General features: G+C 42.4%; 1 protein-coding gene across 5 annotated transcripts in view; it reads right to left on the reverse strand.

Annotated features, from left to right (window-relative positions):
• The window catches only part of DLC1 (DLC1 Rho GTPase activating protein), a 242,050-nt gene that overhangs the window by 209,664 nt on the left and 13,157 nt on the right, over positions 1-19,229 (reverse strand). For all 5 annotated transcript variants that reach the window (XM_081924334.1, XM_081924333.1, XM_081924330.1 and 2 more), the window contains exon 2: positions 12,868-14,011. In XM_081924334.1, coding sequence (XP_081780460.1) covers positions 12,868-13,896 — 1,029 coding nt within the window. In that variant the 5' untranslated portion in view covers positions 13,897-14,011. The remainder of the gene's footprint in view (positions 1-12,867; positions 14,012-19,229) is intronic.

Here is a 19,229-nt window from a genome sequence, read left to right on the forward strand (position 1 = left end):
ATACCACTTTCTCCTCCAAGGAACTGAAATTTGGTGTTTGTGGTTCTCCCCTCCCTATTTTATCCTCACAACAAGGTCCTAGACAGTGACAGGTCCAAGGTCACTCAGTGAGCTTCATGTCTGAGAAGGTAGACCTTCAGAGAGTTACAGTTCCCATGATTCTTCCGGCAAAGCCATGATATTTTATAATTGTGAAATAATGCTTTAAATGTGTGGTGTGGGTGTGACCACTGCATCCGTGTTTAAATTAGTCATTAGTTCTATTTTGTGTGTGTGAATATATATTAATTAACATAGGCAGCCCTGTGGCCAAGGTGGTGTAAATTGGTGCACACACCCCTTGAGCTGTGCTTCGCCTCCCCTAGGACTAAAAAAATAAAATAATTTGTGACGTGACAGACAATGGCAGCCTCTGCTTAAAGAATGTTTTCTAACAGTCTGAAAAATTCAGTGAATAACGCAAAGTGCATGCACAATAATGGACTCATCTGACAGAGGGCCGTCCCCATTATCTCAAGACGTTCCCTGGCCAAGGATGAAATTTTCAGGAGCCTTAAGAGATCTCAAAAAAAGCACACTGTATGGTACCATCACCTTGCAGAGTTAAATATTAGAACTTTGTATTATGGGATCGAGTTGGAGTCCACCCAGGGGACTTTTCTTTGCTCTGCTTTTCAGTTTCAGTTGTGTTCTATACACAGCTACCAATAAAGAAGCACGTTTGCCTGGAGTAAGAAGTAAGAGTTTGCTTATTTTGTAGTTATTATGATGAGCAAGCAGGATTGGGTGCAAAGGGCAAAATAAAGAGATAAGCTAAAGTGATCTGGAGGATAAAAAACTACACTAAGGCTGGATTTAGACACATCAAAGAAGCGTTTCAGTTAAACACATTATAAACTTTGTATGAGAAATCGGGTTGGCAAAATATGGAACTCCACAGCGCCATCTGGTGCCACAGTGTTATAATGCATATATAACGCATACAATGTGCTTTTTCTTTGCCAGTGTAGCTGAGTCCTAAGTTACCCTTTACTCTTTTAAATCATTTACTCCCTTATATACCCATTGCATTATGAGGGGATATTAGGATCTGTCTGCATTGGTGCAAACACGCTTGTTCCTTGGGTGGACAATTGATCAATGCCATCAGCATTTCATTGCAAGCAACTGCGACCACTGGTGCCATCACAGTGTTAATTTCTCCTCACCTCAACTGGGGTGGGGCCTTAAGAGTCCCCAGCAGCATTGCATAATTTCCTATTGTTTTCATCAAACTTAATTTGGTAAGAGGCTTATGCTAATACAGGCAGTTTGAATGGCTCAGGACATCTTTCTGTTTCATTTTCACAGTGACTGAGATGCTCTTTAGACATTACATCAGCAACATAAGGAGCCGCTTTTCCATACTTCATCCTATCGCACGGATGTGCAGTTTCAAGGTCTGCCGCCACATGCTCAGGGCTAATCACATGGGTTCTTCTTCCTGGTAGGTGACAATTGCATGATGAAAATCTATTGTTGTTGGTTGATGGTACCTTTATGATTGCCCCCTTAGTGTTCTGTTAAAAAGCAGAAGCAAAACCTTCCACCCACATGGTTTTCTTTTCAAGTTTGTTTCTCTCCCCCCCTCAAAGAAACAGGCAAGACACACAGCTGTAAAACTTCGCAAAGCCTATTGGCCTTCAAATATTGAGCAAAGTAATTTCTCTGAAGGCTGCTTTTGTAGTGACTTCAAGCAAACACTGCAGTGATGAATGGAAAAGATACACATTTCCTTTCAGATATTACTCCTGAGAGCCCTCAATTAGGTTCCCAGAGGGCTTTGCTCTGGCAACATGGCAATGACATCAGTGTAGGCTACTTCCTGACAGACGAAAAGCTGCTGGTGTTTCCTACTTGGAGATCACAAGAGAATGCGAAAGTCTTTAAATTATTAGTTCTGAAGTGGTAGCTTCTGGAAAGTGTATCCTTGAAAATCTCTATTTCAGCAGTGCTATTACGATGGAAACACTGTAAAACCTACACACATGGCAAAGAAATTTCTGCTACATGTGACTGCTCCTGAAATAAAGCAATTTTCTCAAATGACAAATGCCATTTTCTCGCCAGCAAAACGTATTTTTAACTTTACTAGGAAATGGTTGAGTGAGCCATATCCAGTTGTCCTTTCACCTTTGGAATCTTGGTTTTATTCCAGCCACACAAACTATCACATTGTTCTCAGCATAGATTATTTTTCCTTATACTTTAGGAATGAAAAACTAAGAACCGATACTGCCAGTCTTCTTCATACACCCAGCCCCAAGGTTGAACATATCTGTAACTGTGGCTGCTGAATGCTTGAGGACTAGAGAGTATGTCAGTCAGTTACTCACGGTCAGATGCATGTCTGAGACTTAGGTCAGCAGTTCATGGATGACAATTCAACCCTTGAAAAACATCTTTAGGAAAAACACAGCAAGGTTTGCCATGGTACATGACACTGCAGCTCACAACAATTAAGTTGCAGTTGGAGTAAACTTTCCATGTCTTCCCTTCTCAGCATCACAATCACACACAGCTACAAGACAGGTTACTCCGTTCACCTTCAGCATTATAAAATGCTTAAAAATAATAATTCTGATAAGCACAGCTCAGGAAGTCTCACCATCTCACTGTGAGGAGGAAACCCCCCAGCCATCATTCATGTCCTTTCATCATTCATGCCCCTTACTGACAATAACTGGGCTAGTTGATGGGCAATTGGAAGGCTCATTTATTTGTGAGTGAAAACAACTGAAGAACACATGGAGATAATATCAGCAGTACTGGAAATTATGTTAGATAGATACAACAGTGTTGTTAACACTGTATATTCTCACATATGTGAGAAGCCATTATTAGGCAAGACGTCAGCAGCAACGTTAAATTCCAACATTATAACTTGGTGGGACAGGAAACATGTAGCTTTGCAGATTGCATACTACAATAGATCAGGAAATATAAACTGTCCATCGGATTAGCACATGGGATGAAAACATATGGCGAACAAATACATCCCCACTGGTTTCACCCACACCATGTATTGAATGCACCCTCCTTCCTTCAGAAAATCCTATAACTGCCAGAGACCGTGCTGAGGAAGGCTGCACAAAGGAGTTATGGTGGGAACCTCCCCCCACCCCTGCTCCTGGTCAGGATCCTGAAGCTGCCCAGGAGCAGTGGGACAGTATAGATTTGGAACAGTGGTTTGCAGAGGGACATAGTTCAGAAGACAAAAGTTGGGAAGAACTGGGTGGTGAACAGCTAGGAGAAGAAGAACTGGGGGAGAGAGAGAGAGTGAGTTAACAGACTCTCTCTCGCTGGACAGCCTACATCTGCCCAGCCCAAGGTCATAACAAGCAGATAAGGTGGCAGTACAGAAAGCAAAGTGGTTGTGAGATCAAGCTGTAAGATGAAGAAATGACTTGGGGTGTAAACCTTAACTGGGAGCACCTTTACTCCGAGAATGGACTCTTTATTCTTTCACAGTGATCCTGAAAATCTCTTTAAATGGTAAGAGATTATTTTTTGCTTTGTTCTGTTTATCCATGGCCAAAGGGAGGGAGGAAGCCGTTTACCTAAAGCCTGACAATAACTGACTTTTGTTAACAGCATTGGAATTGTAACTTTGTAAGAAGTGAACTACAGTTCCCAGGTATGCCCGCTATGGATGAATATGTGAAGTCACAGAGCTATGATGTTACATTATATAACTGCATACAAATGCAGTCTTACAAGCAATATCTCAGTCAGCTCTTTACTTCAAAACATGTAAATTCCTCATTTTCTAACATACATCTTTATTTTGGAGAAGGAACACTGCAGATTGTGTGCCTACTTAAGACCGGCATTTCCTTATTGCTCTCCATTGGCTCTCCCCCCATCTGATCTACTTTTTATATTAGTGAGAGCTTTCATCTACCGGTAATTTTCTTGACCACTTTAATAATTTTTTGCACTCTTCCTATCATAGCTTTGGTAGGACCAGGTGATCTTTGCTCTCCTTCAGACTTAAATTGCTGTTATATGTTAACAGTTAAAGCAGGCTACAAAACAGAGGTAGCTAAATTAAATTCCCTTCCTTCTTATACAGTCATACCTCATGTTACGTCCGCTTCATGTTACGTTCCTTCAGGTTACGCCCTGCGGCAACCCGGAAGTACTGGAAAGGGTTACTTTTGGGTTTCACCACTCGTGCATGCGCAGAAGCACAAAATGACGTCACGTGCATGCACAGAAGTGGCGAATCTCAACCCGTGTGTGCTCAGACGCACCGCTGCTGGTTGCGTTCTTTTCATGTTGCGAACGGGCTTCCAGAACAGATCCCGTTCGCAACCAGAGGTACCACTGCATTGTGCAATGAAAGGACTTATATTACTAAACTGTTTTGATCAGCGTTCAAAACTCCCATTGTTCCAGATGCATTTTGCGACAGGGAAGTTCATTAGTGTAAGCTGTTTCTGAGCTCTGGGTACAGTACTGAGCCTAAGATTTCAGATTAAAACTGCCACTGCTGGAAGAAAAGGAGGACCTTTTTCTGCCTCTTCACTTCGACCCACTCTCTGAAGACCCTATGAAGACCCTCATAAGAATATTAGGGGGGTGGGCAGGGGAAGTATGGCTTTGTTTTTTGTTTTGTTTTTTGCAGTCTTCACAGACATGTGAAAAATGAACATAAGATTTTAGCTGCAGTTCATTCATTTTCAGTTTTGTATTCTTGTTATATAAAAAGCACGCCTAGACACTCCATGCCCATAACCTAGGTTTAAGGTGCCATTTAGCTCCTGCCTTTCATATCTCAGTTTCTAACACTGCTTTTGAAAGTATTTGTTTGATTTTTTAAAAATATTAATTAATGCCATTACAAATAGGTAACTAACACTAACGTTCCACCCTGTGGAATGCCCTCCCATCAGATACCAAGGAAATAAACAACCATCTGAGTTTTAGAAGACATCTGAAGGTAACCCTGTATATTGGGACATTTTTAATGTCTAAGGTTGTACAATTTTTTATGTGCTGTAAGCTGCTCAGAGTGTCTAGGAAACACAGCCAGATGGGTGGGGTATAAAAAATAAATTTATTATTATTATTATTATTATTATTATTATTATTATTATTATTCAGCGTGTATCAAGCAAATTAGCCAGGGATATTTATATCCTATCCTACATATATCTAAGGCACCAGAGAGAGCAGGTAAGGAGATGTTATTGACTTGACTGCATAACCCAGGGTTGGAGAACCTTCAGAAATTGCTGGACTACCACTCCCATCATCCCCCCAATCATTGGCTGTGCTGGCTGGCACCAACAGGAGTTGTAGTCCAAAATATCTGGAGAGCTTCAGGTCAGCAAACACTGTACTACATCTATGGAGGTGTAAGGAGAGAGAGAAAGAGAGAGAGAGAGAGATTGAGGACTGTTGGCAGTAGGAATGGAAAGAAGGGCAGACTTCACAAATGTTGGCAAAGACAGGGGTGGATGAGTTCCAGCTTTAGCACAGAAAGTCAACAAAGGGAAAATAAGTGGATTTAACACACAAAAGTCCTATTTAAGAACTGGGCAGAGCATTACAATGCCTAATATAGGAGGTAGGAGGAAGTTCACACCTCAAAAAGCAGGAATGCCAGCTTATGTACAGGTGGCGTCAAATAGTTAGACAGATATGCACCTTGAGCTCAAAGTCGCAACCCAGGTATGGAAGCATTGGGTCCAATTTGTTGCCTGAGAAGACAGACAAGATGGCGTCCTCCTCATTCAACATACAAAAGCTGCCTTGGTTGGCAGTTTATTCTTACTTCAACAATGCTGTGTGTGTGTGTGTGTGTGTGTGTGTGTGTGTGTGAGAGAGAGAGAGAGAGAGAGAGAGAGAGAGAGAGAGAGAGAGAGATTGAGGACTGTTGGCAGTAGGAATGGAAAGAAGGGCAGACTTCACAAATGTTGGCAAAGACAGGGGTGGATGAGTTCCAGCTTTAGCACAGAAAGTCAACAAAGGGAAAATAAGTGGATTTAACACACAAAAGTCCTATTTAAGAACTGGGCAGAGCATTACAATGCCTAATATAGGAGGTAGGAGGAAGTTCACACCTCAGAAAGCAGGAATGCCAGCTTATGTACAGGTGGCGTCAAATAGTTAGACAGATATGCACCTTGAGCTCAAAGTCGCAACCCAGGTATGGAAGAATTGGGTCCAAGACAATTTGCTGCCTGAGAAGACAGACAAGATGGCGGCCCCTCCTCATTCGACATACAAAAGCTGCCTTGGCTGGCAGTTTAATCTTACTTCAACAATGCTGTGTGTGTGTGTGTGTGTGTGAGGGAGAGAGAGAGAGAGAGAGAGAGAGAGAGAGAGAGAGAGACCTACCCATGTGAAGCTGACACAAAAACGCTGAACAAACACGATTCATTTTTAGAGTAAAATTATCAATGGATATAAATTGATTTATATAAAGATACAATGTAAAAAAGACATTATAGTATAAAGGATGTTGAGTTGTGGTGGAGGGAAGCCACATAGGTATATATTATAATTTTCTTTTGGTGAACATGGTTTTTATTTTGTAAAGTATATAAAGTGTATTTGTATCTTTCCTTAGTGAACAAAAAAGAAGAAGAAATAAAAACCCTGCACAAACACTAAGCAATACAATGAAAGATCACCATTCTCCCCTCTTCCCCCTCTCTTTTCCCTCTTTCCCTCCAACCTCACAATGTCTATGATAACAGTGACTCATACTGAACATAAAGGAACTGTGAAAAAAACTTTGTGAATTGAAAGTGGAGACTTTTCTCTGTTTCTTTCTTTGTTTTGTTACACAAGAAAATCTTTGAAAGAAACAATGGTGACAGGATATCATCCTCTACTATACCTGAAGCATCAGTCTAGTTTGGAGGGGAGCAGGATCCTATCCTCCAGCAGAGGGAATGCCTCAGGACAAGGGGTGGGGTCTTAGGAGGCTCAACCAGAAGGATGCCCCTGCTGCTATGCAACATATTCTACCTGAGGCAGTTGCCTCATTTTGCCCAGCAGTTGGGCTGGTTCTGCCTTTGGCATCTGTTAAGTGGCAGTACAGAATGACCTAAGAATTGGAGAACAATGAATACATTCACGGAAACTGGAAAGGATTAAGGAAGCAAAAGAAGAATAGAAAGCGCCAGGTATGGACTCAGATTTAAATATATACTGTATAAATTAACAAGTATTTAGCCTCCTCTATCACAGGCTGATCACCGAAGAAATGATGCTTTTGAATTAAGGTGCTGGAGGAGACTCTTGAGAGTCCCATGGACTGCAAGAAGATCAAACCTACCCATTCTTAAGGAAATCAGCCCTGAGTGCTCACTGGAAGGACAGATCCTGAAGCTGAGGCTCCAGTACTTTGGCCACCTCATGAGAAGAGAAGACTCCCTGGAAAAGACCCTGATGTTGGGGAAAATGGAGGGCATAAGGAGAAGGGGACGACAGAGGACGAGATGGTTGGATAGTGTTCTCGAAGCTACCAGCATGAGTTTGACCAAACTGCGGGAGGCAGTGGAAGACAGGAGTGCCTGGCATGCTTTGGTCCATGGGGTCACGAAGAGTCGGACACAACTAAATGACTAAACAACAACAATCACAGGCTTCTCTGTCTCAGTCCAAATGCTGCCCTTGCTTCCAGATCTATCATCCAGATTATCTTTTGAGTTGTCATGTCCAGGGAACTGAGCCAGATGGGAATGGAACATGAAAAAGGAACATGGTATCAAGGTACAAAGCCCAGTCCAGCAATGACCCAACAAATCATACGAGGCCGAACATTATTTCCGCTTGTATATTTCCTTGGTCTTTCTTCTCGCTCATCTCTTTCTCTACTCTGGCGTAAATTACAAAGCATCAGTGTGTTGGTATGAATGAGTGCTCTAGAAATAAACAAGCCACGATGAGAAGGCAGTCCTGGAACTTCTTGGTGTTGAGTGATACACTTTCCCTAGCGTTGCTTTTCCCTTTCTGAAATTCCAAGCGCTGACAACGTTAAAAAGAAAATGAAAAGAAGTCTTTTCAGTGTCTTTTTTAAGGCATCCCCCCCCCCGAAACTAGGACAACGAAACCATGGGATCTTTCTTTTGGCCAGGAATTTACTTTGGATCTGAAGAGATAAATGTACAGGCTTGGGGACATTACTCACATTACTTTTTGTTGAAGAACATTTTGTGGGTTCAATGGATCTTCAGTAGAGTTGTCCATGTGGCCAAGGGCAATCTATAGGTTGGTAGGTAGACAGGTAGATATATAGCCCCTTAGGGGCAAAGAAGTTGCTTAAGTTTGACTTTCATTATATGTTCCTTTACTCTCTTTTCTTCGGATGGCGGCACATATGTACAACCTGCCCACTTTCTGGGTTTTCTTGGCTGGGGGTTCCCCCCTAAGTTTTTTAAAAAACACTTCTGCAATCTGTGGGATTCAGCCCAATATGCAGGTAAAAGGTAAAGGGACCCCTCACCATTAGGTCCAGTCGCGGACGACTCTGGGGTTGCAGCGCTCATTTCACTTTACTGGCCGAGGGAGCCGGCGTACAGCTTCCGGGTCATGTGGCCAGCATGACTAAGCCGCTTCTGGCAAATCAGAGTAGCGCACAGAAACGCCGTTTACCGTCCCACCGGAGTCGTACCTATTTATCTACTTGACCTGCGGGCTTTCGAACTGCTAGGTTGGCAGGAGCTGGGACCGAGTAATGGGAGCTCACCCCGTCGTGGGGATTCGAACCGCCGACCTTCTGATCGGCAAACCCTAGGCTCTGTGGTTTAACCCACAGTGCCACCCGCATCCCTAATATGCAGGTACCTCAGCCTTATTGCTCAGGGGTTGCACAATGTCAACATGCTGGGGCTGAGTTCAGCATTAGAAGGTGTGATCCTGAGCTAGAATTCTTATCCGCAGAGAATCTTAATGCATTGGTGATATACACACACAGCTTGAGAACTGGACGCTATGGTCATCAGCATCAGTGTTGCGTATGTGGACATATGCACAAAACAAAATTCTGCAGTATTGAAGGTTGGATATAAGAAGCTAAATGCCGATATTTGTTTGCCACCTCTCTCCTTGCTGTCATACTCCTCTTACCAATGGGCTTCTATGAGTCCCAAGGAATGTTCACAAGCATTCTAGCTGCTCAGTGGTCACTGTGAGCAGCAGCATCCCAAGAAGTGATAATAACTCTTGTAAGATATGCGAAGAACAGTTGGCTATGGAAATCTTCACACAGCCCTAGAGGCAAAGAAGGATGTGTGATGTGGTGATAAGCAGTGACATCAGGGGTTAGGAATCTAAATGGGAAGACGAACTGGAAAATAAACGAGTAAGGGCAACTGGGATTGGTGGTAGGGCAGCCGGAGAATGTGGATAGAGTATGAAGTGGCTTGAGAATTAGAGGTTTGACGAAAGTAAGATTGGAAAAGGCAGGGAGTTAAGGGGGGGAAAGAGAGAACAATATTAGAGCGCAATTGGAGAAGAACCCCATTTGTGTCTGTGACTCATTTTCTGAAATTACTGAGAACTCTTGATTAGTAATATCACTTTGTTCCTAAATGAATAACTCTCTTGATTTAATGTATCCACCTCTAGAACAGGGACTTTTTGATTAGGTTCACATCAACATAGTTTATAGTTTATTTTCTGGGGAAATAAAAGGTTTTGATGATTTAGTTAAAGAGGAATCTACTGTACATCAATTACTTTAGCACCATGATGCTAGTCGAGGAGATGTTGGCAAGCGGTTATAAAGTCATATATAAAACTGCATTTATTACCATTTTAGGCAGCTGAAACCCAAGTGTTTCCTGACTTGATGCATAACAGTTGCAGTATGGTTCTCGGGTTTGCAGTCTAGACAAAATTGGCAGCTTCTAAAATTTATAGCTGCCTGCCGTCGCAAAAATGTGTCAAAATTTAAATTTGCATAAAAGGTTGCACTGCCATGGCCTCGAATCATCCCATTAGTGACTCTGTTTTGTTCAGCACTTGTTTTAAATTCTTTTTGGATTGTTTGGAATCCATCATGTGTCTATCCAAACATGGCTGAAGTCTGTGGGATAGCATTCCATAGCTTCCTAAGGGACAGAGATAATATTTATGATGGTGTTTGCGTAAATTCCAAGTACAAATTACACAGTAATCTAAATAAATTAAACTGAAGAACACTACAATGCATAAATTCTAATTAAACAAGTCAGTGCAACAAAATTGTGAGTTTTCCACTGCTTTTTTTCCTGTTCATAAGTTTGTCATTTATGCTTTTGGTATAAGCTTCATTAGCTAAAGCCCCACCTGCACTATTTGCATAAAGCAGTACCATACCACTTTTAACACCTATGGCTTCTCCCGAAGAATCTTGGGAACTGTAGTGTGCTGGAAATTGTTAGGAGACTTCTATTTTCATCTCTGACTACAGTTCTCAGAGTGATTCCCTCTCCCCTCTTCATAGGAAACTCTGGGAACAGTGGCTTTTTAAAAATTTACCTACAGTTCCCAAGATTCTTCGGGGGAAGTTGTGACTGTTTAGCGTAGATTAATACCACTTTCAATGTACAGTGCAGATAAAGGATATGTCACAAATGTCCCTCCACTGGTGATGGTGAGGAGAACTACAAACCTATGTGTGTGTGTGTGTGTCCCAATGAAGTCCCAATGAACTCGGTTGGACTTACTTCTGAGTAAATATGTATAAGATTGGGAGCATATGATTTTATCTGTGAAGGTGCTTGTCCTGTTCATAGCAGCGATAAGAAACCCAGGTGTGCTGTTGGACTCGGAACTCCTATCAGCCCCAGCCATCATGGCCCACGTTCATGGTTTATAGTTTTACAAGAGCTGGAGGGATTCTAGAATCTTCCATCAAAGGCTCAATGGATTCCAACCATAACAAAATCTTAATGTCTTCCAGAAGATAGTGAAGGCCAGCCTAACTATTCTGGATGTCTAAGCAGGGCAACTTACTGAGGCAGCAAGCAGCAGTTTGGAAAGGTCTACAGATTCTTCTTCCAGTGGCTGGCCTGCCTGGACTGAATCACTGAGAAGCTTGGTGATCTCACCTACAATTTATAGAAAGCAGCAGACACAGAGGCCTGGTCTTGCTCCTCTGCATATGCTTCCTAGCAACAGGGAAAATGGGAGAGTCAGCATTCCGCTTTAGCCGCTGCTGTCAAATATGGAGGCTTTGAAGATTTTTGCCACAGGCACTGTCTAACTTTGACAGAGCTAACAACATAGCCAGAGAAAAAGCGACACTTACAGTTTAATCCTACCGTCCAGCTGCAAGCAAAATTAATCCTACCTCATGAATAAGGATTTGGGGACTGGGGAGGACTCTTGTCACAAGGGATTTAAAATCGCTTGCCGTTCCTTTGTCAGAATTGTGGGCGGCGGGCTGGAGGGGGGGAGGGCTATTTGTGCTGTCCAGAAATTGCTTTCAAATGTGACTGTAACTGTCTTATGCGCACCCCAGCTAGCACCTCACATAAGTCATTTCCTCATTCCGTAGGAGTCTCAGGTGCGTTGAAAAGGAGGCTAATCCTGGGGTTGCTCTGCTGAATCAATACTGACATAAATTTGCCCTTTTTTCAGACCAATTAGTACAAGCGGATATGAGAAGAGCAGAGGGGAGTGACCCGGTTGATGCCTGACCCTAGAGACACCCAGCCACAGCCAGCAATGTGGGAATGCACAGTCTGTCTCTAGACAAAAGTCACTTACTGAACATTCGTATCAAGAAGTGTCAAAACATCCCAGAGAAATTTCATTAATTTGATTAAAAGCCTTTTCCTAAGGATGTAATGCTCATACCAAAGGCCTATTTAAGTCAAGCATCCTGTTTCCCACAGCCTCTGATGCCTATGGGAAGCCCCAAGAAGGACGTGGGTCCAACAGCCCTCTCAGATGGCCTTATTCTCCCAACATTTGTCTCTTACTATTTTAAAGCTATTTGGGGATGTGGGTGGCGCTATGGGTAAAACCTCAGCGCCTAAGACTTGCCGATCGCATGGTCAGTGGTTCGAATCCCCGCGGTGGGGTGCGCTCCCATCATTCGGTCCCAGCGCCTGCCAACCTAGCAGTTCGAAAGCACCCCCAGGTGCAAGTAGATAAATAGGGACCGCTTACTAGCGGGAAGGTAAACGGCGTTCCATGTGCTGCGCTGGCTCACCAGATGCAGCTTGTCACGCTGGCCAGCCCCAAGCTAATGTAGACTGACTGTGAACTTTGAATTTCTTCTAATATGCCAACTGAAGCCTTTAAGTTAGGCTGTGGTGAGGGGGATCCAGAGGTGTCCAACCCTACATGGGCCACTTTGACAGATGCGTGGTGTCACTCACTTGTCAATCACCTGTCGTCATATGATATGCATTCAGTCTGTGGCTGCGAAGGAAGAATTTGGAGTGTACTCTTGAGCCGCCGATTATTCCTTTGCTCAGCTTGAACCACTTCAAGCTATGGCTTGAAGGAAGAAGCAGATTTGCACTCTAAGTACACTCCCGAGTCTTCCTTTGTAGGCCAAATTCAATGCTTTTTGCACTGCCTCCATTTTCTGTCAGCATGCAGGGGGAAAGGTCAGCATGGCTTACCAAAAATACCTTGGTGGGCCAACCTCTGAGGCCTAGCAGGCCTAATTAGCCCCATGGGCTAGAGGTTTCACACCACTGCTTTCAGTTTACTGAGGTCTCATTGACTAAGTTTTAATTTGACACTGGATTACACCCCTTCCTTCCCCAAGCTATTTCAACTGTCAGCTTCTGCCTAGGAACACACATTTCCCAAGAAATCTGAAAACAACAGCATCACTTTTCTTTCTTTCTTTTTTACACATCCTACCTTTCTTTTGCGCAAAATGACTTGACCGTCCGTAGGCTCGTGTGTGGTTGTGTTGTTCTTTAAATCACTTATATGTTCCACCAGGGATGTGCTTTTGATGCATTTGTCTTGAGCACACGCAAAGCCATTTTCATCCAGAACATTTTCCTCCGATAGGAAACAAGAACCAGGTGATGGTACAAGAACATTTCTGGAGTCTGCAATAAATACATTTAGGTCACTACAAGGACCAGGAGAAAATTCATCAAATAATTGACCACAGACTGTTTTTTCATTCCCATCTTTAGGAGCATTCGATTTTTCATGCCTCTGTGCAGCTACAATATCACAGGCCATCTTCTTATCAGGCATTGATTCTCCTTCATCTGGAGGCTCAGAGAAGTTTTCTTCTGGGGTCTCTTCATTTTCATTGGAGCTGTTGTAACAAAGTTCTAGTCTCTCTTCTCTGCTATCACAAATATATTCCTTCAGTGCTTCAGGATCTGTCTCATTATGAAGTTTCCCAGCAGAATCCAAGGCATGACTGGAGTCTTCCTTTGCTTCCACACCTGGGTCCATCTTCATGAAGAGTCCTGCTCCTTCTTCTGACTGGTTCCTTTCAGCTGACCATTCTTCTTCAGGGTCACCAAGCTGGTGGTTGACTTTCTCCAAAGAGAGCTCTACGTCATTGTCCTCGGCATCATTATCACCACCAATGGAAACATTCACCAATGTTTCTGTGCTAGCCTCTAGGGAGGGAAATTCTTCTTCCTCTTGATGATTGTCATTTTCATCTACCTCTCTGGAAACATTACCAAGCAGCTTTGTGGGAAAACCTCCCAGTTCTCCACCATGACAGCAGTCCGGCAAGGAAGCACTTCTTTCTTTCTGGCTTTCGCTCCGAAGTCTGTCATTTTCCATACCTGCTTGCAAGTTGTCAGCTACTAGGCCATGCCTGCATAATATATTAGAATCAATAGACCCAAACGGCAAGCCCATCCATTGGGTCACGTGCTCTTCCCAGCTTCTTTTTCTGATTGCTAGAGACATGTCATAGTACTTTAGCAACAGGTTCCACAGTGTAATGCAAAGAGGGCCAGAGGAAACATTATGACTTCCATGAAATTCTCTGCAGGATGAAATGGTTTTACCTCTTGCATATCTTCTGTAAAAAGAAGAAGAAATAAATTATCGTTTCAATGTAAGTAACAGAAGCGCATCTAGTGGGGAGGGAAGTATGGAAAAGCAACAGTAAGTGCATGAGTTATGAAGAGTTTAGAAAGATGTTTTGCAGAATAACTTTAATCATTTTCCAACAAAGGCAAAAGCTATAATCTAGCATAGCCTCCTTGCTGATTACTCCCTCAAATGAAGTAAACAGAATGCTATAAACAACTTTATGGGAACACAACAGGTTCCATAAGCCAAAAACTGACAATGAGTCTCTCATCACTGCCTCTGTCATGAGACAGCTATTTTCATGGGTTTAAAAGCCATTGGTCTTGTGAGTCTTTGTACACAACACAAGTCCACATTTCCTATTCATGAAAATAACCAAGCACCACATTATTGTCAAAGGCTGAATTTCAATGTCTGCCTTTTGAACTATTCATACATTCTAGAATATTCATTTATTTTGCTACATTGGTAAATTTAGACCCTAGGCTGAACATATTTAGAACTATTATCTTCCTTAATTATTTTTAAGAAGAATATTTCCAAGGACAGTTTAGTGTTCCCCAACTTACTTCACCGTCACTATCAGAGAAGGCAGAAACATTTTACTGAGTAGATGGTTTTCTTAGAATAGGTACTGGAGCTTTTCAGATGACCAGACTATTTACAAGATCACTAGAAGGCTGTCTAAATGTGAGTTGTGTTCAGTTTGGGATATACTGGAAACAGTCCCACACACCTGAATATAAACATATAAAGTTGCCTTACAGTGAGTCCAACATAGTCTACTTGATTAGAGGGCCTCATTGATCCTACTAGCAGAGGTCCTTCTCAGCCTTGCTACTAAATGCTGAGGCCTGAAAGCATGTGCTGTATACCACAGCTATGGGATTTCCCTTATTGTCCCTTCTTGATTTTTTAAATACAGCATGCTAACTAAAAGGTACTGATGTTCCTTGAGCTAGGAGTGTAGTATGTCACTCTTAGAACCCATTCAGGCCACAATAGTTCAGGGACCGCTTCTCTCCCAATAAACTGTGATAATTATCTGAGGCCCTTCTTAATGTGGCTCATCCACAAGAGGGTGACAGCACAAGAATGGACCTTTTCTGCAGCGGCTCCCCATTTGTGGAATGCTCTTCCCAGGAAGGTTCACCGGGCACCTTCACTATACATGTTTAGGCGCTAGGCAACAACATTCCTCTTCAGCCAGGCCTTTGGCTAATTTATATTTTATGGCCTTTTAAATGTGGTTGAGGGAGGGAGGTTACTGTTTTGTTTCAACTATTCATTTTGTGCTTCTATCCTGTGTTTTTTTTTTATCTTGTGAACCATTTTCAGATCTTCAGATGAAGGGCGGTATATAAATTTAATAAGTGATGATGATGATGATAATTCAGAACCCATTATACTACACATTTTACAGCACATTGGTAGTTGATGTGTGTTAGAATAATTCTCCTTATCATTTGATAGGACGATACTGTTGACTAAGGGTGGATCCACACACAGGGGAAAAAACGCTATAAATAAGTTAGAAATTAAATTGTTATAACAAAAAGGGGGGGGGAACCACTATGGAAAACCACAAAGAAATTTTATGTTGTTCTCCGGCACCAACTGGTGTTGCATGTTTATTATGAATTCAAAATGCTGGGTTTCTTTTTTACTAATGTAGCTGAGTCCCAAGTTACTCCAGGACAAGAAAACTCACTCAGGGGTAATTTAATTGTTTGCATGGGCTTGTAGTCTATAGTAATTAAGTGAACCACCCATTGTTTTGTTCTGGTTTCATGTTCCCAATCGCAGCTCTTCTGCTGTACAAAATAAAAGGTGACATACAAATGATCCATTTAATCACCTGATTAATAGGCAGTTAGTGACTGGCCTTGTTCATCTGCTTAAAGCAGGTGTCTGTTGTAAACATGAATGAATGAAGTGGAGAACACATAAAATCAGAGGTGAACAAACAAAGAACAAAGTAAAAGATTCTGCAATCCTGTCATAGGAAAGCCAGCACATTACAATAATTCATAAATATAAATGGAGGGGGGAAAATCCCAGCAAGCATTACACAGTCCTCTCGCCTGATTAATGGGCCTTGGGTTGTTCCAGCAATTTTTCTGCAGGTCTTTGTGTTTCCGAGTGTCCCTGAGTTTGGAAGTCCCAGCACACTTGAATAATGATATCTTCAGCATGGAGGTGTCCTCTAGTAAGACGGGAGAAACCATTGCTGACTCTGTGGCCCAATTCATAGGCTATCCAAATAGCACGCATGCTGTTGGAAACTTGAATTGAATAGGGGAAGATAAGGCTCGTCAACCAGGGAAGGTAGCACATCTAGGAGAAGAAAAACTCTGGTCCTAAACCTCTTCTGCCTTGCAGGATATCTTTGGGAGAAAAAAAGACTAAGGGGTAAACCAGGGATTAGAAAACTTTTTCGGCAGGGGGCCGGTCCACTGTCCCTCAGACCTTGTGGGGACCAGATTATATTTTTTGGGAAGAAATAACGAATTCCTATGCCCCACAAATAACCCAGAGATGCATTTTAAATAAAAGGACACATTCTACTCATGTAAAAACATGCTGATTCCCGGACCGTCCATGGGCCAGATTTAGAAGGCGATTGGGCTGGATCCGGCCCTCTGGCCTTAGTTTGCCTACCCATGAGGTAAAACCCACACAAATCCAGAGTGTAGTCTCTAAGGCTGTTGGATGGCACCCCGTATGCCTCCTTCCAGCAACTCCTGAAGCGAAGCTTGCGCCAAACATATTGCTCAGCTGCCCTTTGGACCATATAAGTGAGGCTGAGGGAGGGGGGGGGGTCTTGTTGACTGGGCAGCTCAGGGCCTCCATACAAATTGCCGAGGCTTGCGCCCCAGGGAGGTCACTTCAGTTTGTCATTTCCCTTGGAGGTGCACTCCATTGTCTCTCAAGACAGGATGGATGCCAACAGCTTGTTGGAAACTTGATTTGTGCGAGTGCGTTTGCAATTACTCACATGTCAAGTGACACATGCCCCATTCGAGACAATATGAATCATGCCAAAGTAGCAAAATACATTCCAATCAGGGACCTCCCTAGCATGATTGACATCATCTGGAACGGCATGTGCCCATAGATGTACATATAAAGAGGTGTCTGTCTGCTTTGGGTTCATGATGGCAACCACATCACAAATGTCGCATGCAAAGAATGTCTGCCAGTGATTGCTTGTGGTTTGCGTGCCACCTTCTCATCTGCCTATCTTTCCAATGAGCCTCGTGTGATACGATAATCTGTGCCAGGCTTCTGAGTCATTAGAAGAGGCTGCTGTGCAGACTTATTATGGAATTTATGACAACACTATCATTCAGAATCATGTAAGGAAACAAACAACACAATGTTGCAAAAAAAAATATTGAGAAGCCGACTGAGATATGATATTTTATCATAATAAATCATACATAACAATGAAATAATGCTTCAAACCCCTTTGGAGCAGGGGTAGTTGACATGATGCTCTCCTAGTTTTCTGCAAAGTGATGCTTTGTCCTGGATTTTAGGCAAGTCAAATTGCATATTTGTAAAAAAAATAAATCAGATTTCCCTAAAAGAAGCTCAACAACTGGGTTGGTTTTCTTCAGAAAAGCTCAAATTTCCATTTCGCTTCATCTCCTTATGCAAACCGTTATCTTTCCCCTGCCTCTCCTTATTTGCAAGATGGTAAAGTACTACTCCCTTCCCTTGCAAGGTTATTGTAATGGTTAATGGAATTATATGTGTGCATCACTTTGAAAACTCTGAGAGAGAAGAGTACATATATGTGTAATGTATCTATGTGCAGCCATGTATGTTAAAGTGTACGTGCATGTGGAAAAACAGATTCTATATGCCAGGATTATATCTATTTCTTCATGGCCCATTAGGTGAAAGGAAATAAAATGATGCCTTTTCAATATATACACCATCAGAGGGGGACCTCCTTATTAAATAACAGCAACGACAATAAAGGAAATTTCTGGGTTGTAACATATTACAGGTTCAAGGAACAGCCACTTCTCCTTTTCACTCCCTACATAGGAACTGTCAGCACTTAGCATGGATCTGCTTATTGATTTCAGCAATAAAGAAGATTAACTACCGAGTTTGTTCTGGGTCATTTCAGTCTACCGAGGGAAGCTCCGATTGCACACCCAGACCACAAGGCTGTCCTGACAAATCACATGCCTGAAGGTATAAAAGGAGGCAGCCTGAAAGAATTGCAGAATTATAGCTGTGCAAGTGAACCTCCATAAATTACGCCTTGACAAAGTGACTTTCACAACGGAGCGTCTGCATGCTCAGAGGCCTTTAACCTCCCTTTTAAGTCCAGCCTGCTCCCATTTCACAACCATATTTTCCACGTCTACAAAGCTGAAGAAGAGGACCCTGCATGCGCAAGGGTTAACAGAATTCACTGCCGGCTGCATGAGGATGGTGAAACAAAACCTTCTCTCAAGGAAAGATGTAGCCAAATAGGAGAAAAGAAAAAGGACCTGATAAATAGGGAATGAGCAAAACTCACTTTTGCTATGCATGGCATAAGCACGAAGAAATAACAGGGGAACCTGCTGAAATCTGCAGCTCTTGACAATACATACATCATTTCATTTGTATGCAGTCTTCCATAGCAAAGCTATGCTCAAGGTGGCTTACAATATGAAAAATAATAACTGCATAATTACAAACAAAGCAAAATTAGTCAAACAGCCATGACCCTGCCTCCAATAGGTTTATGACATGTCTTGACATCATTACGTTAAGCATCTCCTCAACTCCATTTCACAGCTAGCAAGGTAGCGTTGCTGGGTAAATTCACATGGTAATGGCATTAAGACACAAGGTAAGTCATGTTAAGGAAAGGGAGGGGGAATTTGAATCAAGGCTGCCAGGACATGAAGCCCTGCTTTGTCCTGTATAATTTGGTATGGAAAAAAGCACCAGTGCCAGCCATATCTCAGGGGCAAGAGCATTCCCCAAATGGGGTACCACAACAGAAGGCCTTCTGCCTAAAACATAAATCCTGGAAGTGGGACATTGAGAAGAGCCTCCTTGGCAGATCAGGCAAGATAATTTAGGGATGATGATGCTGATGCTAATAATAATAATAATAATAATAATAATAATAATAATAATAATAATAATTTATACCCAGCCACTCTTGGCGGCTTCCAACAAAGTATTAA

This window comes from Podarcis melisellensis (genome assembly GCF_964234715.1).
Source record: "Podarcis melisellensis genome assembly, chromosome: 9".
In the NCBI taxonomy this organism is placed as follows: domain Eukaryota; kingdom Metazoa; phylum Chordata; class Lepidosauria; order Squamata; family Lacertidae; genus Podarcis; species Podarcis melisellensis.